Source organism: Schistocerca gregaria, chromosome 4, assembly GCF_023897955.1.
Source record: "Schistocerca gregaria isolate iqSchGreg1 chromosome 4, iqSchGreg1.2, whole genome shotgun sequence".
In the NCBI taxonomy this organism is placed as follows: Eukaryota; Metazoa; Arthropoda; class Insecta; order Orthoptera; family Acrididae; genus Schistocerca; species Schistocerca gregaria.
Genome location: NC_064923.1, coordinates 730,871,979 through 730,894,656, shown reverse-complemented (window position 1 = coordinate 730,894,656; position 22,678 = coordinate 730,871,979). Strand labels below are relative to the sequence as shown.

At 44.0% G+C, this 22,678-nt stretch overlaps 1 protein-coding gene and 1 non-coding gene across 2 annotated transcripts in view; both read left to right on the top strand.

The window, feature by feature from the left end:
- The window catches only part of LOC126266661 (uncharacterized), a 272,935-nt gene that overhangs the window by 52,028 nt on the left and 198,229 nt on the right, over positions 1 to 22,678 (top strand). Inside the window, exon 2 of the mRNA XM_049971077.1 lies at positions 12,898 to 13,150. Coding sequence (XP_049827034.1) covers positions 12,898 to 13,150 — 253 coding nt within the window. The remainder of the gene's footprint in view (positions 1 to 12,897; positions 13,151 to 22,678) is intronic.
- On the top strand, positions 6,425 to 6,499 carry Trnas-cga (transfer RNA serine (anticodon CGA)). Its single transcript has one exon. It is a non-coding gene; the product is annotated as a tRNA-Ser (tRNA).

Genomic DNA, 22,678 nt, shown 5'->3' with positions numbered 1-22,678 from the left:
ATAATAAAAAGAAGTTGCATGGCGCGAGATTCGATCCGACGACGTGCGGGTTACGAACCCGAGCGCTTACCGCTGCGCCAAGACGCTGCACAAAATTAGTAATCGTTGAGAGTATTTCACCGCAACGGTTTCTTTTAACTGTCGATTTTCTCGACAACGGCCGAGAAGTGCATCTTGGTGCTTTGCCACATTACACCTCTGGCCATGAGCTTTTATAATGCGCAGTATGAGTCGAATCTGAATTTTACAATTGGCGCCCTCCCCTTGTGAACTGAATTCTGTCTTTTAAAGTAGATTCGGGACTACCGGTGCACATTTATTTCCATTCATTTATTTCTAACAACATTTATGTTTGTTAAAATTCTCGATTCAAAACTGCCGCGGAGATATTTTTTCTAAGATGGCGGCAGACAGACGATAGTCAATTTATCTATTGTTATTCTCGATTTATGTTATCAAGGTAATATATTTAGATAAAACTCTTCAAGCTTTTTATCTCTATTCATTAGCATTTAAAACATTTTCAATTATAAATACCGTCATATTTTTTGTACCAGCTACTAGTCAACTCCGCTGTAAGTTACTAGCGCTAACGGCTGCGGCCCTAATTGCGGATCTGAAAATTAACACTTAAAAACATTAATTAGGTTGGATTACAATTTAAATAAATACAAATCCACGTGTAGACAATAGCGACTCTATTTTTCAAATAATAATTAACAATATATATAGTTACAGGTTTTCTCTTTACAGACCTCACACGTCTCACGTCCGAACAGTTCATCGGTTAGCACAGGAAAAACAACTGAACCACTATTATCACAGATAACAAAGAAGGATTATAATTGTTGCTGTCTGTGAATGTAGTTGTCTGATAATAGTTTTAATTCACACAGAAATTAAATTGATACAGAAATAATGAAATAATTATCGTCATTTTTACACGATACAGTCTTTTTTATACGTAGTATCGATAATACACTCCTGGAAATTGAAATAAGAACACCGTGAATTCATTGTCCCAGGAAGGGGAAACTTTATTGACACATTCCTGGGGTCAGATACATCACATGATCACACTGACAGAACCACAGGCACATAGACACAGGCAACAGAGCATGCACAATGTCGGCACTAGTACAGTGTATATCCACCTTTCGCTGCAATGCAGGCTGCTATTCTCCAATGGAGACGATCGTAGAGATGCTGGATGTAGTCCTGTGGAACGGCTTGCCATGCCATTGCCACCTGGCGCCTCAGTTGGACCAGCGTTCGTGCTGGACGTGCAGACCGCGTGAGACGACGCTTCATCCAGTCCCAAACATGCTCAATGGGGGACAGATCCGGAGATCTTGCTGGCCAGGGTAGTTGACTTACACCTTCTAGAGCACGTTGGGTGGCACGGGATACATGCAGACGTGCATTGTCCTGTTGGAACAGCAAGTTCCCTTGCCGGTCTAGGAATGGTAGAACGATGGGTTCGATGACGGTTTGGATGTACCGTGCACTATTCAGTGTCCCCTCGACGATCACCAGAGGTGTACGGCCAGTGTAGGAGATCGCTCCCCACACCATGATGCCGGGTGTTGGCCCTGTGTGCCTCGGTCGTATGCAGTCCTGATTGTGGCGCTCACCTGCACGGCGCCAAACACGCATACGACCATCATTGGCAGCAAGGCAGAAGCGACTCTCATCGCTGAAGACGACACGTCTCCATTCGTCCCTCCATTCACGCCTGTCGCGACACCACTGGAGGCGGGCTGCACGATGTTGGGGCGTGAGCGGAAGACGGCCTAACGGTGTGCGGGACCGTAGCCAAGCTTCATGGAGACGGTTGCGAATGGTCCTCGCCGATACCCCAGGAGCAACAGTGTCCCTAATTTGCTGGGAAGTGGCGGTGCGGTCCCCTACGGCACTGCGTAGGATTCTACGGTCTTGGCGTGCATCCGTGCGTCGCTGCGGTCCGGTCCCAGGTCGACGGGCACGTGCACCTTCCGCCGACCACTGGCGACAACATCGATGTACTGTGGAGACCTCACGCCCCACGTGTTGAGCAATTCGGCGGTACGTCCACCCGGCCTCCCGCATGCCCACTATACGCCCTCGCTCAAAGTCCGTCAACTGCACATACGGTTCACGTCCACGCTGTCGCGGCATGCTACCAGTGTTAAAGACTGCGATGGAGCTCCGTATGCCACGGCAAACTGGCTGACACTGACGGCGGCAGTGCACAAATGCTGCGCGTCATTCGACGGCCAACACCGCGATTCCTGGTGTGTCCGCAGTGCCGTGCGTGTGATCATTGCTTGTACAGCCCTCTCGCAGTGTCCGGAGCAAGTATGGTGTGTCTGACACACCGGTGTCAATGTGTTCTTTTTTCCATTTCCAGGAGTGTATTTGTTGAAGTTTGTACACTTAGTTCATTTTAGCATCTTGTGACTGGAACATAGCGTAGTGGAAATTACATCACCCGTTGAGGTTGAAGAGACTTCTCGATTGCGAAAAGCGGATTCTGAGTCCCGCAAATGGGCCAGTTTTACCTATCGACGAATGTAATTGCAAGTGCAAATGGCCGACAGCGACGCGGCGCGTGGGCATATGGATACCAATTTCCATCGTGCCCCGCGGCGAACGGTACAGTTTGAATGTCCTAACGCAAACCGTTCAGAAGTTATGACGATTTTATTTCGTATAGTTCAATAATTTCTTTACAGACGAATGGAAAAAGTGGAGTTTTCCACATCCCAGTTAGTGAATACCGGGCTGGTCCCCACGTTCCGCCTCAGTTCCACGTGTCGCAGCCATTTGAAACTCGTTTGCACTATTTCACGATTTACAATAGACACAGACAGCTGGGGTACACTAATTCCGTCCTAGGGGGTACTAGGTGGCGGCGGGAAGGGCATCCCGCCACCCCTTAAACTTAACATGCCAAATCCGTTTAACCATGGCCGACCCTGCATAGCCGCGGGACAAGGCACAAGCGATAGAATATAGACGAAAGGAAAAACTGGTAGAAGCCGACCTCGGGGAAGATCAGTTTGGATTCCGTAGAAATGGTGGAACACGTGAGGCAATACTGACCCAACGATTTATCTTAGAAAATAGATTAAGGAAAGGCAAACCTACGTTTCTAGCATTTGTAGTCTTAGAGAAAGCTTTTTACAATGTTGACTGGAATACTCTCTTTCAAATTCTGAAGGTGGCAATAGTAAAATACAGGGAGCGAAAGGCTATTTACAAATTGTACAGAAACCAGATGGCAGTTATAAGAGTCGAGGGACATGAAAGGGAAGCAGTGGTTGGGAAGGGAGTGAGACAGGGTTGTAGTCTATCCACGATGTTATTAGATCTGTATATTGAGCAAGCAGTAAAGGAAACAAAAGAAAAATTCGGAGTAGGAATTAAAATCCACGGAGAAGAAATAAAAACTTTGAGGTTCGCCGATGATTTTGTAATTCTGTCAGAGACAGCAAATGACCTGGAAGAGCAGCTGAAAGGATTGGGCAGTGTCTTGAAAGGAGGATATAAGATGAACATCAACAAAAGTAAAACGAGGATAATGGAATGTAGTCGAATTAAATCGGGAGATGCTGAGGGTATTAGATTAGCAAATGAGACGCTTCAAGCAGTAAATGAGTTTTGCTATTTGGGGAGTAAAATAACTGATGATGGTCGAATTTGAGAGGATATAAAATGTAGACTGTCAATGGCAAGGAAAGCGTTTCTGAAGAAGATAAATTTGTTAACATGGAGTATAGACTTAAGTGTCAGGAAGTCGTTTCTGAGAGTATTTGTATGGAGTGTGGCCATGAATGGAAGTGAAACGTGGACGATAAATGGTTTGGGCAAGAAGAGGATAGAAGCTTTCAAAATGTGGTGTTACAGAAGAATGCTGAAGATTACATCTACATCTACCTACATCTACATACATACTCCGCAATCCACCATGCGATGCGTGGTGGCGGGTACCTCGTACCACAACTAGCATCTTCTCTCCCTGTTCCAGTCCCAAACAGAACGAGGGAAAAATGACTGCCTCTGTGGCTCTGTACGAGCCCTAATCTCTCTTATCTTGTCTTTGTAAGTTGGCGGCAGTAAAACTGTACTGCAGTCAGCCTCAAATGCTGGTCCTCTAAATTTCCTCAGTAGCGATTCACGAAAATAACCCCTCTTTTCCTCTAGAGACTCCCACCCGAGTTCCTGAAGCATTTCCGCAACACTCGCGTGATGATCAAACCTACTAGTAACAAATCTAGCAGCCCGCCTTTGAATTGCTTCTATGTCCTCCCTCAATCCGACCTGACAGGGATCCCAAACGCTGGAGAAGTACTCAAGAATTGATCGTATTAGTGTTTTATAAGCGGTCTACTTTACAGATGAACCACATCTTCCCAAAATTCTACCAATGAACTGAAGACGACTATCCGCCTTCACCACAACTGCCATTACATGCTTGTCCCACTTCATGTCGCTCTGCAATGTTACGCCCAAATATTTAATCAACGTGACTGTGTCAAGCGCTACACTCCTAACGAAGTATTCAGACATTACAGGATTCTTATTCCTATTCATCTACATTAATTTACATTTATCTATATTTAGATTTAGCTTCCATTCTTTAGATGGGTAGATCACATAACTAATGAGGAGGTATTGAATACAATTGGAGAGAAGAGGAGTTTGTGGCACAATGTGACTAGAAGAAGGGATCGGTTCGTAGGACATGTTCTGAGGTATCAAGGGATTACCAATTTAGTATTGGAGGGCAGCGCGGAGGGTAAAAATCGTAGAGGGAGACCAAGAGATGAATACACTAACAAGGGAACCTCCCCATCGCACCCCTCCTCAGATTTAGTTATAAGTTGGCACAGTGGATATGCCTTGAAAAACTGAACACAGATCAATCGAGAAAACAGGAAGAAGTTGTGTGGAACTATGAAAAAAATAAGCAAAATATACAAACTGAGTAGTCCATGCGCAAGACAGGCAACATGAAGGATAATGTAAGCTCAGGACCGCCGTGGTCCCGTGGTTAGCGTGAGCAGCTGCGGAACGAGAGGTCCTTGGTTCCAGTCTTCCTTCGAGTGAAAAGTTTATTTTTTTTATTTTCACACAATTTTAGTGTGGGAGTAGACGTGATTACCATTCCTCCAGGTTGTACATCCCTTGTGCATCCGTTAGATGTCTTTGGTTTTCGGCAAGTGAAATATTTTGTGAAAAGATTCTATGACTTTGCGAAGCAGAGCATCACTGTTTATATGATCGTCTGCCTTATCAAAGTTCAGGCACTCACACATAATCAACTTCGCTCTCTAAAATTCCAGGACATCTTCAGATTTGCTTTGACATATGCAGGATTTGACGGTCTACACACGGAAAAATTTGAAAACGTTAAAAACATATGTATTGACAGAGCACAGAGAAAACTGTGCGACTGTGAAACTGTTGAATTCATTTGTTGCAGTTTATGTGACACACTCTTATGTTTTCATCACGTTTTTGGGAGTGATTATCACATCCACAAGAAAACCTAAATCGGGCAAGGTAGAAGAATCTTTTTACCAATTCACCAAGTGTGCAAGTTAGGTGGATCGACAAGATTATTCCTGTCACGTAACGCACACGCCGTCACCAGTGTCGTATAAAATATATCAGACGTGTTTTCCTGTGGAGGAATCGGTTGACCTATGACCTTGCGATCAAATGTTTTTGGTTCCCATTGGAGAGGCACGTCCTTTCGTCTACTAATCGCACAGTTTTGCGGTGCGGTTTTACTACACAGACACTAAACTTATTACAGTGAACAGAGACGTCAATGAACGAACGGACAGATCATAACTTTGCGAAAATAAAGAAAGTAAACTTTTCACTCGAGGGAAGACTTGAACCAAAGAGCTCTAGTTTCAAAGCTGCTCACGCTAACCACGAGACCACGGCACTCCTGAGCTCATGTTGTCCTTGATGTTTATGTTGCACATGGACTACTCGGTTTCTATATTAGTTCCACACAACATCTTCCTGAATGACATTTTCACTCTGTAGCGGAGTGAGCGCTGATATGAAACTTCCTGGCAGATTCAAACTGGCAGAAGTAAAGCTGTGAGTACGAGGCGTGAGTCGTGCTTCGGTAGCTCAATTGGTAGAGCACTTGCCCGCGAAAGGCAAAGGTCCCGAGTTCGAGTCTCGGTCGAGCACACAGTTTGAATCTGCCAGGAAGTTTCATATCAGCCCACACTCCGCTGCAGAGTGAAAATCTCATTCTGGAAACATCCCCCAGGCTGTGGCTAAGCCATGTCTCCGCAGTATCCTTTCTTTCAGGAGTGCTAGTTCTGTAAGGTTCGCAGAAGAGCTTCTGTAAAGTTTGGAAGGTAGGAGACGGATACTGGCAGAAGTAAAGCTGTGAGTACCGGGCGTGAGTCGTGCTTCGGTAGCTCAGTTGGTAGAGCACTTGCCCGCGAAAGGCAAAGGTCCCGAGTTCGAGTCTCGGTCGGACACACAGTTTTAATCTGCCAGGAAGTTTCATATCAGCGCTCACTCCGCTGCAGAGTGAAAATCTCATTCAGGAAGATGTTGTGTGGAACTAATATAGAAACCGAGTAGTCCATGTGCAACATAAACATCAAGGACAATATGAGCTCAGGAGTGCCGTGGTCTCGTGGTTAGCGTGAGCAGCTTTGAAACTAGAGCTCTTTGGTTCAAGTCTTCCCTCGAGTGAAAAGTTTACTTTCTTTATTTTCGCAAAGTTATGATCTGTCCGTTCGTTCATTGACGTCTCTGTTCACTGTAATAAGTTTAGTGTCTGTGTAGTAAAACCGCACCGCAAAACTGTGCGATTAGTAGACGAAAGGACGTGCCTCTCCAATGGGAACCAAAAACATTTGATCGCAAGGTCATAGGTCAACCGATACCTCCACAGGAAAAGACGTCTGATATATTCTATACGACATGGCATGTGCGTCACATGACAGGAATATGTTGTCGACCCACCTAACTTATACACTTGGCGAATGCGTAAAGAGATTCTTCTACCTTGCCCGATTTAGGTTTTCTTCTGGATGTGATAATCACTCCCAAAAAGTGATGAAAACAAGAGTTTATCTCATAAACTACAACAAATGAATGCAACAGTTTCACAGTCGCACAGTTTTACCTGTGCTCTGTCAAAATATATGTTTTTAACGTTTTCAAATTTTTCCGTGTGTAGACCGTCAAATGCTGCATATGTCCAAGCAAATCTGAACATGTCCTGGAATCTTGGAAAGCGAAGTTGATTATGTGTGAGTGCCTGAACTTTGATAATTGTCAGAAAATAAAAAATTAAACTTCTCACTCGAGGGAAGACTTGAACCAAGGACCTCTCCTTCCGCAGCGGCTCACGCTAAACACAGGCCCAAGGCGCTCCGGGGTTCGTGTTATCCTTGATGTTGCCTATCTTGCGCATGTATTACTCAGTTTGTATATTTTGCTTATTTTTTTCATAGTTCCACACAACTTCTTCCTGTTTTCTCGAGCGATCTGTGTTCAGTTTTTCAAGGCCTATCCACTGTGCCAACTTATAACTAAATCTGACGGGGGTGCGATGGGGAGGTTCCCTTGTAAGCAGATTCAGAAGGATGTAGGTTGCAGTAAGTACTGGGAGATGAAAAAGTTGCGCAGGATAAAGTAGCACGGAAAGCTGCATCAAACCATTCTCTTAGACCGAAGACCACAACAACAACAGTTCAATAATTGGGTTAGATAGAGCAGCAATCAGTCGTAGAATTAAGTTGATTTAATATGACATTTATAGTCACAATGCAGATGAGATTTCGACCTGTGTCAGGTCATTATCAATGCTAAAACAAATACAAGAGTATATATTTCAATGTGATTTACAAAAGTTATAAGTCCATCACATCGTTGTCTTTTAATGTTAACATTACATACCAATGCGGAAATGTAGCAGTTGTTCGTGCTCAAGTGAATGCTTTCACAATTCAACCATTACTGTCGTAAAATTATATATTGTCAACTAAACATGGACCGCCAATGTTAACGTCAAGTGTAAGGTTGCTACATAGAGGCGAGAAGGGTGGACTCCTCGATCTTTTGCCACCAAAGAAATGCTAAGTGTAACCTGATCAATGATCAGTCATAATGAAAACTATCTACTTGAAAGCAGTGAAAAATTCGACCCAGGGGATCTCAAAGATCAGTCGCAACCTCACGCCATTATGTAGCAGCCACTTGCATAAGATCCAAACGAGTACCACTTTCATAACACTATATTTACATAACTTATTGCATTAGAGTAACACACAAACTCATGAGGGTAACTATTAGCAACAACTGCAGAATAGACACAGAAAACTATAAAACAAAACTAGTCGTTGAAACCCTAGAAGAAGATGGTTTCACCCTACTTAACGATAGACAGATACCTACATACATATGCCACAATGGGAAAAGCACCATTGATATCGCATTAACAAGAGGAGACAGAAGGAAGTATTCAACCAATATGGCATGACTCCATTACTCCTATACGAAAGCACATTCCACTGAAGATAAAAATAAATATCGTCACGTCACCGCCAGCAAGAAAGACCCACCAAATCACACAAAGAAAAATTGATGTAGAAAAATTAACAAACCAGCAAGAACAATTAACACATATAGAAACTTTAATAGAGGAAGGAGACCTTGAAAAAGCAACAGACCAAATAGAAGACCTCCTAAAAGAATTCAGTGATACAAACAATCCCCAAAACAAAGACGGCCAATGCTGCAGCAAAAGGAACACTGTTCTAAGAACCCTCCACAGACTAAGAAACCAGCATGACGAGGAAACATACAAACTGTACGTAGAAGAGAGGCGAATCTACAAAAAACTAATAGAAGAGAAGAAAAAAGAATACACAGAAAGAGAGGCAAAAAGAGAAGCGGATGAAGCAGAGAAAGACCCATACATAGCAGCAAGACCAAGCGAAATGTCTCATACATCAAATATAGACCTGAAGGAATGGGAAGACCACTTCAGTAAGATACTGAACAAACGAGGACTCAAAACACCCCCAAAGAAAGAGAAACAACATCAAACTAAGGAAAAAGACAATACATGGGAACCCTTAAATGAAGATGACGTGAAAGAAGTAATAAAAGCACTGAAGAACAAGAAAGCAGCAGGACCTGATAATATATATATATAATGAAAATATAAAAGATGCAAAAGAGGCCCTCCAACACATATGGACCAAACTGTTTAACAAATGCCTGGAACTTGGAAGAATTCCGACACAATGGAGACACTCGACAATAAAAGTTCTCTACAAAGGCAGAGGAGACCCAATGGACCCAAACAAGTACAGAGGCATAGCCCTGGAAAATACTCAGTTCAAGATGTTTTCAAAGATAACACAAAAAATCCAAGCCTCTGTGGACAGTTGTCTCCCAGAACAACAAATGGGTTTCAGATCTGGAAGATCAACACTTACGGCAGTCAGGCTTCTTCTAAACAACATCGCTACAAAAGAAACAAATGTTCTACACAGTGTTCATAGACTTTACCAAAGCCTTTGACCTATTGGAAAGAGAGCTCATAGTCCGAAAACTGGAAAACACAATGGGAGAAGATAGCGTATGGGCAAGAATAATCAAGTCAATCCTCGAATACAACTTCATTACAATATCAGACAGCCTCTCTTTTTCGAACCCCATTCTGCAATAGAACGGAGTCTTACAGGGTGACCCAATGAGCACTTTGCTGTACATTCTTGCCACTGAAGAAGTACTCCGAATTGGACATAGCCGTAGGTTCAACAGACATACATAAGCTGCAGAGAATCATTGAGAAAATAGACAGATGGTGCAGTGAACACAAACTACACATAAACATAACAAAGACAGAAATGGTAATTTTCAGAAAAGGAGGCAAAACACCCAAGAATGCGGAAATCAGTATCAGAGGACAAAAAGATAAAAATCTCATCAGACTTTAAATACCTAGGAGTGACATTGCAACCAACAGCCAAATGCTTCACAAAACATACAACAGAACGTGCAGCCAAAGCAATAATAGCAACACAGGACATCAAAAACATCCGCCTACTCAGTCCAGAAACAGCCATGAAATTATTCAACACAAAAATCTTGCCAATCCTGGCCTATGGGATGGAGGTTATATGGGACCACCTGACAGAAAAAATCTAGAAACACTAGAAAAGGTAAAATCGACCTATCTAAAAAGAGCACTAGGTCTCTCAAAGACAACAAGATCTAGACTAGTGTATCTGCTAGCGAGAGAGACATTCCTAATTGACATCAGACTTCGATATATGATGCCACACACCAGGGCTTCCAGAAAGCAACTGAAGATCATGGAGGACAAACGAGAAAAAATATGGCCGGAGTTTTATGGCACCGAAGCAATGACGAACCGCTCATGGACAGCACCAAACTTCGAACAGCGACATGTCGTAACTAGACTTTCTATTCACGGCTTTCATCATCTAATCTGCAAAAACAAAACTTATCACGACCCAACCGCAACAGGTGTATGTGAACTGTGTAACGAAGCCTGTGAACGATATCACATAGAACTGTGCAGTAAAAGAGTGAAATCGATAAATGAATATGCAAAAATGTAAAATGTAAATGTAAAATGTTAAGCAAAGTAACTGTATATGGCTATTTGGCTGCAATTTTATTAAAAAATACTAGCAACAATTAATACATAAAACTGTCAGTTTCAAAATAAGTGTTGAAAAGATCACGCTTTATCATATTGTTCTTATTTCTCGGCCACTAAGTGCGACATATCGAAATGATGCTTACAAGCGCTACTAGCGCCAACAAAGTACATTTTGTAAATAACGTTCACGTTATAGCTTTTGTCAAGTAACAGCTAATTAAGTTAAGACAAGTCCCAGCACGACAAAATATGCAATACGTCCTATAACGTACTTTACGTAGCCATATCAGTTTTATAATTAATTCTAGCCCATGAGGCGTAAACTGTCAGTGTTACGTCCTATAGTAATTTTAAACATCTAGCACATTACAGACATGAGAAAAAATAAGAACTGTAATTTTACATAGTTCTACTCACAATAATTTCATGTTACTACTTAGTTACTATACAACATAAATATTACAAAACATGTGGTCAAAACTGTAAACTTCAGGCGCAGCTCATAGAGGGCGCCATACGCAAAACCGATGTGTACTGTGAAACCAACATATAATTTTATGACAGTAATGGTTGAACTGTATAAGCATTCACTTGAGCACGAACAACTGCTACAATTCCGCACTGGTATGTAATGTTAACATTAAAAGACAACGATGTGATGGACTTATAACTTTTGTAAATCACATTGTAATATAAAGGGTGAGTCACCTAACATTACCGCTGGGTATATTTCGTAAACCACATCAAATACTGACGAACCGATTCCACAGACCGAACGTGAGGAGAGGGGCTAGTGTAGTTGGTTAATACAAACCATAAAAAATGAACGGAAGTGTGTTTTTTAACACAAACCTACGTTTTTTTAAAAATGGAAGCCCGTTAGTTTGGTAGCACATCTGAACATATAAACAAATACGTAATCAGTGCCGTTTGTTGCATTGTAAAATGTTAATTACATCCGGAGATATTGTAACCTAAATTTGACGCTTGAGTACCACTCCTCCGCTGTTCGATCGTGTGTATCGGAGAGCACCGAATTGCGTACGAATCCAAAGGGAACGGTGATGGACCTTAGGTACAGAAGAGACTGGAACAGCACATTACGTCCACATGCTAACACCTTTTTATTGGTCTTTTTCACTGACGCACATGTACATTGCCATGAGGGATGAGGTACACGTACATACGTGGTTTCCGTTTTCAATTATGGAGAGGAATAGAGTGTGTCCCGACATGTCAGGCCAATAGATGTTCAATGTGGTGGCCATCATTTGCTGCACACAATTGCAATCTCTGGCGTAATGAATGTCGTACACGCCGCAGTACATCCGGTGTAATGTCGCCGCAGGCAGCCACAATGCGTTTTTTCATATCCTCTGGGGTTGTAGGCACATCACGGTACACATTATCCTCTAACGTACAACACAGAAAGAAGTCCAGAGGTGTAAGATCAGGAGAACGGGCTGGCCAATTTATGCGTCATCCACGTCCTATGAAACGCCCGCCCAACATCCTGTCAGGGTCAGCCTAGTGTTAATTGCGGAATGTGCAGGTGCACCATCATGCTGATACCACATACGTCGACACGTTTCCAGTGGGACATTTTCGACCAACGTTGGCAGATCTTTCTGCAGAAACGCGATGTATATTGCAATGCTCTCCGATACACACGATCGAACAGCGGAGGAGCGGTACTCAAGCGTCAACTTTAGGGTACAATATCTCTGGATGTAATTAACATTTTACAATGCAACAGACGGAACTGATTACGTATTTGTTTATATGTTCAGATGTGCTAACAAAACTAGCGTGTTTCCATTAAAAAAAAGTAGGTTTGTGTTAAAAAACATACTTACGCGCATTTTTGTATGGTTTGTATTAAACAATTACACTAGCCCCTCTCCTCACGTTCGGTGTGTGGAATCGGTTCGTCAGTATCTGATGTGGTTTACGAAATATATCCAGCGGTAACGTTAGGTGACTCACCCTGTAGACTCTTGTATTTGTTTTAGCATTGATAATGACCTGACACAGGTCGAAATCAGATCTATAAATGGCATATTAAAGCAACTTAACTCTACAACTGATTGCAGCTCTATCTAACCCAATATAACCACAGTCGTTGCGTGCACGGAAGGGAACCTGATGAACTACAATAATTGTCACCCTGTATGTACACGCTACGCAGTCGACAGCGGGAAGCAGCGCGCGTGTGTGGCCGGCAGGTGCGTGGCGCGGATGCGGCGCTACGACGCGCGCGTGGAGCAGCTGCGGCAGCAGCGCGAGCTGTGGCTGCGCACGCTGCCGGCTCGGGTGCAGTCGCTGGACGAGCGCATCCGCGCGCACTGCAGGGCGGCCCACGAGCGAGAGAGCCGGCGCGTGGCGGGAGTGCTGCGCGCGCGCGGGGACCGCGACCAGCAGTTCGAGGAGCGACAGCGCCGCCGCCGCGAGGACCGCCTGCACGAGAAGCACATGCGCGTGCGTACCGGACGCAGAATAAGCCACCCATACAGTCTGTCTGGAAACCCAAGAGCGGGCAGCGCTCTTGGTGGGGGAAGTCGCCTTTCCCGGAAGAACGCTGCCACCGGCCTACAGGGGTACCCCAAATCTGTTGACCGTTACCTGTCTAGCAGTGTGGATCGGGTTGAACTGACATACGTCGTTTCTCTTCGTATGATCTTACAGGGTGTTTCAAAAATGACCGGTATATTTGAAACGGCAATAAAAACTAAACGAGCAGCGATAGAAATACACCGTTTATTGCAAAATGCTTCTGACAACAGTACATTTTCAGGCGGACAAACTTTCGAAATTACAGTAGTTACAATTTTCAACAACAGATGGCGCTGCAAGTGATGTGAAAGATATAGAAGACAACGCAGTCTGTGGGTGCGCCATTCTGTACGTCGTCTTTCTGCTGTAAGCGTGTGCTGTTCACAACAGGCAAGTGTGCTGTGGACAACATGGTTTATTCCTTAGAACAGAGGATTTTTCCGGTGTTGAAATTCCACCGCCTAGAACACAGTGTTGTTGCAACAAGACGAAGTTTTCAACGGAGGTTTAATGCAACCAAAGGACCGAAAAGCGATACAATAAAGGATCTGTTTGAAAAATTTCAACGGACTGGGAACGTGACGGATGAACGTGCTGGAAAGGTAGGGCGACCGCGTACGGCAACCACAGAGGGCAACGCGCAGCTAGTGCAGCAGGTGATCCGACAGCGGCCTCGGGTTTCCGTTCGCCGTGTTGCAGCTGCGGTCTAAATGACGCCAACGTCCACGTATCGTCTCGTGCGCCAGAGTTTACACCTCTATCCGTACAAAATTCAAACGCGGCAACCCCTCAGCGCCGCTACCGTTGCTGCACGAGAGACATCCGCTAACGATATAGTGCACAGGATTGATGACGGCGATATGCATGTGGGCAGCATTTGCTTTACTGACGAAGCTTATTTTCACCTGGAAGGCTTCGTCAATAAACAGAACTGGCGCATATGGGGAACCGAAAAGCCCCATGTTGCAGTCCCATCGCCCTGCATCCTCAAAAAGTACTGGTCTGGGCCGCCATTTCTTCCAAAGGAATCATTGACCCATTTTTCAGATCTGAAACGATTACTGCATCATGCTATCTGGACATTCTTCATCAATTTGTGGTGGTACAAACTGCCTTAGACGACACTGCGGACACCTCGTTGTTTTTGCAAGATGGTGCCCGGCCACATCGCACGGCCGACGTCTTTAATTTCCTGAATGAATATTTCGATGATCGTGTGATTCCTTTGGGCTATCCGAAACATACAGGAGGCGACGTGGATTGGCCTCCCTATTCGCCAGACAAGAACCCCTGTGACTTCTTTCTGTGGGGACACTTGAAAGACCAGGTGTACCGCCAGAATCCAGAAGCAATTGAACAGCTGAAGCAGAACATCTCATCTGCATGTGAAGCCATTCCGCCAGACACGTTGTCAAAGGTTTCGGGTAATTTCATTCAGAGACTACGCCATATTATTGCTACGCATGGTGGATATGTGGAAAATATCGTACTATAGAGTTTCCCAGACCGCAGCGCCATCTGTTGTGGACAATTGTAACTACTGTAATTTCGAAAGTTTGTCTGCCTGAAAATGTACTGTTGTCTCAAGCATATTGCAACAAACGGTGTATTTCTATCGCTGCTCGTTTAGTTTGTATTGCCGTTTCAAATATTCCGGTCATTTTTGAAACACCCTGTAGTTGCCAGTGTCAGTCAGTTAACTTTGTATACTTACTGACATACTACGATTTTCAGAAGTGATGGATAATCGTCTAGTATTGCAAGACAATTTGCAAGATACGAAGAAGAGGACGTATTTGGGGAGTAACGAGCGTTCGATCGTCCCTAATGTTATTACATCGTGTATTAAAGAGGCGACCCAAAAAGAACTGTTGGATAATATTACCAGTCCCAATCAAAGAACTGCAATTTGTGCAAACGTCAGCCTCAACTAATAGGACGCAAAAGTAAGGAATCGGAAAAAAAGCCGCATGGTTTAGTGGAATTGCCACGAAGGAAAACTAACAATCTTGGGAAGAAACCGATCGTTATAGACAGTTTCTAAATCACGTGAAACCTTTGATGCTTATGGAACACTAAATCTCTATCTCGGTCACCTTTCACCTGATTCTGAGACATATTGCTTGAAATTTGTGCGCAATAGCTATTCTAAACACTGCTGAAATTTTCTTCGTAACATGTGCGTGGATGCTGGACTTAAGCAAAAAGCTGGACATACGAGATGCGTTGGCGTATTAATTTTTATTTTTTGGTAAGAACTTTATTTGTTAATCTACAGCAATGTTATTCCCCATTACATACTATATACACTTGTACCATTGCTTTTTCCAATTTCCGAAATTCTTTAGGAACTGTTTCGTCGGGGTGGTTTATAGGTCTCTTAACTGTGCATTTTTAATCTCATCCATGCTTGTAAAAACGCTGTCCTTTACGGCCTGCTTTGAAATAATTATACCACTTGTATGCCCTTGGTTCACTTACAACAGGCTCACCAAAAGCAATGTTTAACATTTCTAATAATTTCATATACTTCATTACATTCCTATAACAAAATTTAATAGATATTCTCTCATCTATTTTTATACAAAACAAATAATCGTTGATGCTACCAAAACACATATAACCTTTTTGACAGCTGACAACAGAGTAAATACCCAATATGCATAACATTGTACACATACTTTTGAGACATGTTTACGAAGACAGTGAGAAAAAGTAGTGTAAATCGGATAAATACAACACACAAAATTATATATTTCTGCTTACTTTTTAAACACTCTTCGGGTTGCAAAAATTGTTAAGTTTCGATGCAGTCCTTCAAAGAAAACTTCTACCTTTTAGTAGAAACACAAAGAAAGAACAAGCCTCAAATTCTACAGATTGATTGCATTATATGGGGTTCGTTTTACGAATAGCAATACAGAAACATACAACACATTCACATGAACAGGCATTCGGTTCTATGTTTGTGGTATAATTCTGACATCCATTCTTATCTTAATATTATTTACTCTATAATATTGTGTTTCGGAAGAAGGTATCGTTTTTTGTATTCCTTATGGTCTTAATACATTTGTCTGAAAATGAACGTAGCCGAGACTTATCTGTACACGGTATCGCCACAGATTTAAAGCGCGCGCCGCGGCAGGGGAGGTACTACTTTGTGAAACAGCCTGTAGAAGAGCCTTGTGACGTAGCTGACTTGGCAGGCTGGGGACTCGCTTGCTTGCTCTTCAGTTTACCGACAGACTGGGCGAGAGGGAATCCACAAATACCACATACGGCTCAAGCCTCTCGTCGTTTATTTGATCCCGTCGAGCTACCGAATTTCTGAGCTATCGACTGCGGAGTCTCACCCACGTAGTCCCACACGTTTGCTGCGGGATTAAGATCGGGTGATAACAGCCCAGTCGAGATGCAGTAGGGTGTCAGAGCGGTCGTCAAATGAGTAACGTATGCGCGCAGGACCGAGAACACAGTTGTCGTCATTTTAGAAAGCAGGAGTATCTATAAAATACTCGTTGTGAAGATGTAGAAGAAAGGGCAACACCTGGTCACCGAGAATGACGAAATAAACTACCCAGTACGTGTTCACTGTAACTTAAACAAGCTCACCCAAGTTATTATATGAAGAACATTCCAAAGATCTGACAGAACTACCTTCGCTCTAAACTACACTACTGGCCATTAAAATTGCTACACCAAGAAGAAATGCAAATGATAAACTGGTATTCATTGGACAAATATATTACACTTGAACTGACATGTGATTACATTTTCACGCTATTTCGGTGCATAGATCCTGAGAAATCAGCACCCAGAGAACAACCACCTCTGCCCGTAATAACGGCCTTGATATCCGTGGGCATTGAGTCAGAGCTTGGATGGCGTGTACAGGTACAGCTGCCCATGCACTATACCACAGTTCATCAAGAGTAGTGACTGGCGTATTGTGATGAGCCAGTTGCTGGCCACCATTGACCAGACATTTTCAGACGGTGCGAGATCTGGAGAATGTGCTGGTCAGGGCAGCAGTAGAACGTTTTCTGTATCCAGAAAGGCCCGTACGTGACCTACAACACGCCGTCGTGCATTATCCTGCTGAAATGTAGGGTTTCGTAGGGATCGAATGAAGGGTAGAGCGACGGGTCGTAACACATCTCAAATGTAACGTCCACTGTTCAAAGTGCCATCAGCGTGAACAAGAGGTGACCGAGACGTGAAACCTATGGCACTCCATACCATCACGCTAGGTGATACGGCAGTATGGCGATGACGAATACACGCTTCCAATGTGCGTTTACCGCGATGTCGCGAAACACGGATGCGACCATTGTGATGCTGTAAACAGAACCTGGATTCATCCGAAAAAAATGACGTTTTGCCATTCGTGCATCCAGTTTCCTCGTTGACTTCACCATCGCAGGCGCTCCTGTCTGTGCTGGAGCGTCAAGGGTAACAGCAGCCATGGTCTCCCTGCAGATAATCCATGCTGCTGCAAACGTCGTCGAACTGTTCGTGCAGATGGTTGCTGTCTTGCAAATGTCCCCATCTGTTGACTCAGGAATCGAGACGTGGCTGCACGATCCGTTACAGCCATGCTGATAAGATGCCTGTCATCTCGACTGCTAGTGATACGAGGCAGTCGGGATCCAGCAAGGGGTTCCGTATTACCATCCTGAACCCACCGATTCCATATTCTGCTAACAGTCATTGGATCTCGACCAACGCGAGCAGCAATGTCGCGATACGATATACCGCAATCGCGATAGGCGACAATCCGACCTTTATCAAAGTCAGAGACGTGATGGTACGAATTTCTCCTTCATACACGAGACATCACAACAATGTTTCACCAGGCAACGCCAGTCAGCTGCTGTTTGTGTATGAGAAATCCGTTGGGAACTCTCCTCATGTCAGCACGTTGTAGGTGTCGCCACCGGCGCCAACCTTGTGTGAATCCTCTGAAAAGCTAATCATTTGCATATAACAGCATCTTCTTCCTGTCGGTTAAATTTCGCGTCTGTAGTACGTCATCTTCGTGGTGTAGCAATTTTAATGGCCAGTAGTGTACACACACTGCGAGTTAAATGCTTCATCGGGACAACGGTGCACTTGATGCCTTCCGTCATTTGAAAAAAAAAAAAAAAAGTAAGAAGAAGAAAAGGCTGTCACTTGCATGTCGCTGCAACGCACTACGCACCTCCGATCGGTTACTGTCCACTTTCTGCAGTGTTGCGCCCATTGAAGGCGTGCAGCTTTATATACTGCTGCGAAAAATCGTCTTTGGTGGGGCGTGTGACTACATTGTCAATTCCACGCGATTCCTTTTCGCTGTGAAAGTGGTCCACGTGGACTTGCCTCCACTGATTGCAGCAATTACTTTCTGGATCGGAACTGAACTTCATTGGTGAGGCACGACACTCATCTCTGTTTCTTGTCGGTTAGGATCTTTTTACCAGCACTGTTCCTATACTGCAGTGTTACACTACTGAAAGTGGTGCACTATTCTTTGAATGCACAGTGGAAAGTGCGTGCCGATATACTGACACATCCGGTGATTCGTATTGTGGGCCTGTCCAAGCTCGATAGCTCTGTTCTGCAACTCTTGTCACGTCTCAATGTCAAACCGTCTTAATTCACTGCCACAACTTATCTCAGCGGTGGAGGGTCATGTGACCGTCTGTCTGGTCCAGCTCTGTACCGTCTCCAGCACTCCAGACTGACCGGGCTGCTCTCTGAATGGGGTGATTTTGTCCAGTGAGCTTCCAGCTCACGTGACTTTGTGATGCGTACACGTGGAAGGTAGCTGTCCCTTCCTTCACATACTTGGATTTCACTCCCTGGCAACGAAATTCATCATCATTTCTGTTACTGAAAATAAATATGTAAAAACAAAACAAATACCTGTAATATGAAGGTCTAGGTCTTTGTGCCTCATGTAAATGATAGCATTATCCCAAAAGTCTTGTGACATTTCGTATTTGTGCTGGCGAAATGTTCTGTACTTCGTGGTCACTCAGTTTATATTGGCACTCTACACATATTAGTCATATATTTCAGTTATCACCTTCAAAACACCGAGCTGTGACCGTGAAAATTTTAATGGTGTTACTCCTTTGCTACACATTCTTCCTACAATGCTGTTATGTTTTTCCCAATAATGGATGACTCGTTGGTTACCTCAGTTGTAGAACTTCAGGAAATATTTTACCTCTAAAAAGACTTTGTTGTCGTTCCATAGATGCCTACCACACAAAGATTTATCCATTTAAGAAAACACGAAGAAGAAGTATCAGAGCCTTACAGGAGAATATGGAAGGTGAGGCAAAATTGCCAATCCAGAGAAGCAGCATGTTAACTCTGTCCTGTGCACATAATTGTGCATCTTTACAAAATGGCTCTGAGCACTGTGGGACTTAACAGCTATGGTCATCAGTCCCCTAGAACTTAGAACTACTTAAACCTAACTAACCTAAGGACATCACATAACACCCATTCATCACGAGGCAGGGAAAATGCATCTTTACAGCCTCTTTTAATCTTGTCAGAAGAGTTCTGTTGTACGCTCTTGTGACATTTTGTATCTTAAAGTCGTACTCTGTTTGCACCACAGTGGAGCGGTCCCAAAAACACTCTCCCTCATCCTGCCCAATAACAGCTGGGTCGTCACCTGAGACGGTGGTAGTGATTCCATAAGCCTGCACTGCTCACTTTTCTTCTTAGTGATACACACATAACTCACCCAAGACGACCAGGTAGCTAAAGAAATCGTATGGGCAACATTTCCAGCGCTACCTACTTCAGCACTACTGGAACCCAGCGGGCAGCAATGTTCATCATGTTCAGAAAGTCAACCAAAATATTGAAAACTGATCCACAACTTCTTCTGCTAATCCAATGCCTCCATTTGTCTTGTGATTCCTGGTTTTTCACACAGCAGTGTCCCGCCACTTCAGTATTTGTCATTCACACTTGTCTGTCCTCACTACAAGTGTTCTATGTGTATTACTCATATAGTTGACAGGAGATATCATCAGTTGGTGTTATTATCCTAAGCTTACATTAAATTGGTTCAAATTGCTCTGAGAACTATGGGACTTTAACATATGAGGTCATCAGCCCCCTAGAACTTAGAACTACTTAAACCTAACTAACCTAAGGACATCACACACAGCCATGCCCGAGGCAGGATTCGAACCTGCGACCGTAGCAGTCGCGCGGTTTCGGACTGAAGCGCCTAGAACCTCTCGGCCACAACGGCCAGCCTACATTAAATTGAGGTCTCTTTGTTCACTACCTGCCCCATCTGCACCAACTAGATCTGTAACTATGTAAATGTCTGCGTGTATGACTTTAAGATTTCTGTTCTTAAACGCTAGTACCATGCTATATCCAATATCCTTGTAAAAGTGATCCATGGATGAACAAAAGTACTACTGCCACTGCTGCTGCTAAACGTCTGAGACAGCTACGCTTCAGTGCGCAATGAGCTGGTAACTGATTTTACATTCTTCACCCTATTAACAGTTGCTCATACACACATTGTGAAATGTATTGTCACTACTGGCCATTAAAATTGCTACATCAATAAGAAATGCAGATGATAAATGGGTATTCATTGGACAAATATATTATACTAGAACTGACAAGTGATTACATTTTCACGCAATTTGGGGTCATACATCCTGAGAAATCAGTACCCAGAACAACCTCCTCTGGCCGTAATAACGGCCTTGATACGCCTGGGCATTGAGTCAAACAGAGCTTGGATGGCGTGCACAGGTTCAGCTGCCCATGCAGCTTCAACACGATACCACAGTTCATCCAGAGTAGTGACTGGCGTATTGTGAAGAGCCAGTTGGTGAGAGATCTGGAGAATGTGCTGCCCAGGGTAGCAGTAGAACATTTTCTGTATCCAGAAAGGCCCGTACAGGACCTGCAACATGCTGCGGTCGTGCATTGTCCTGCTGAACTGTAGGGTTTGGCAGGGATCGAATGAAGGGTAGAGCCACAGGTCATAACACATCTCAAATGTAACGTCCACTGTGCAAAGTGCCGTCAATGCGAGCAAGAGGTGACCGAGACGTGTAACCAATGGCGCCCCATACCATCACGCTGGGTGACACGTCAGTATGGGGATGACGAACACACGCTTCCACTGTGCGCTCACCGCGATGCCGCCAGAAACGGATGCGACCATCATGATGCTGTAAACAGTACCTGGATTCATCCGAAAAAATAACGTTTTGCCATTCGTGCACCCAGGTTCGTCGTTGAGTACACCATCGCAGGCACTCCTATCTGTGATGCAGCGTCAAGGGTAACCGCAGCCACGGTCTCCCTGCAGATAATCCATGCTGCTGCAAACGTCGAACTGTTCGTGCAGATGGTTGTTGTCTTGCAGATGTCCCCATCTATTGACTCAGGGACCGAGACGTGACTGCACGATCCGTTACAGCCATGCGGATAAGATGCCTGTCATCTGGACTGCTAGCGATCCGAGGCAGTTGGGATCCAGCACGGCGTTCCATATTACCCTCCTGAACCCACTGATTGCATACTCTGCTAACAGTCATTGGGTCTCAACCAACGCGAGCAGCAATGTCGCGATATGATAAACCGCAATCGCGATAGACTACAATCCGACCTTTATCAAAGTCGGAAACATGATGGTCCGAATTTCTCCTCCTTACACGAGACATCACAACAATGTTTCACCAGGCAACGCCGGTCAACTGCTGTTTGTGTATGAGAAATTGGTTTGAAACTTTCCTCATGTCAGCACATTGTAGGTGTTGCTACAGGCACCAACGTTGTGTGAATGCTCTGAGAAGCTTATCATTTGCATATCAGAGCATCTTCTTCCTGTCGGTTAAATTTCACGTTTGTGGCACGTCATCTTCGTGGTGTAGCAATTTTAGTGGCCAGTGTGTGGGTCTGTGCACAAACCTCCCACGACGTGGCTGCCCTTAGAGTGGTGCACGGTCGACTTATGGGCAATGGGGAGAGAGGATGCCAGAGGGCACATGGCTGCAGATTGTCATATTTCTGTGACCTGTAGGATTTGAATTCTGCTTGAGCATCTGTATTACCATTATTAATGCAGTGAAATTAATATTCACCTCCATGTATATCATTCTGATGATGAATGTGATGTGTGTCTGTGTCATACAAGGAATATTGATAGCGACTCATACATAGCAGTTGGCACTCCGTATTTCTGTCTTGTATGTATTGCTCTGGTCTTCATCTTGCAGGCTACTTTGATGGAGTTCTCCATGTTACAATATCCTCTGCAAGCCTCTTAATCTGAAGGTAACAACCACAACCTACATCCATTTTGAGCTGGTTATGGACTTCAGTCCTTGGTGTCTATCTACTGTTTGTGTCCTCCCCCCCCTTCCCCCCTCCACTTCATTCCATTACCAGATTCACAATCCCTTGACGAAT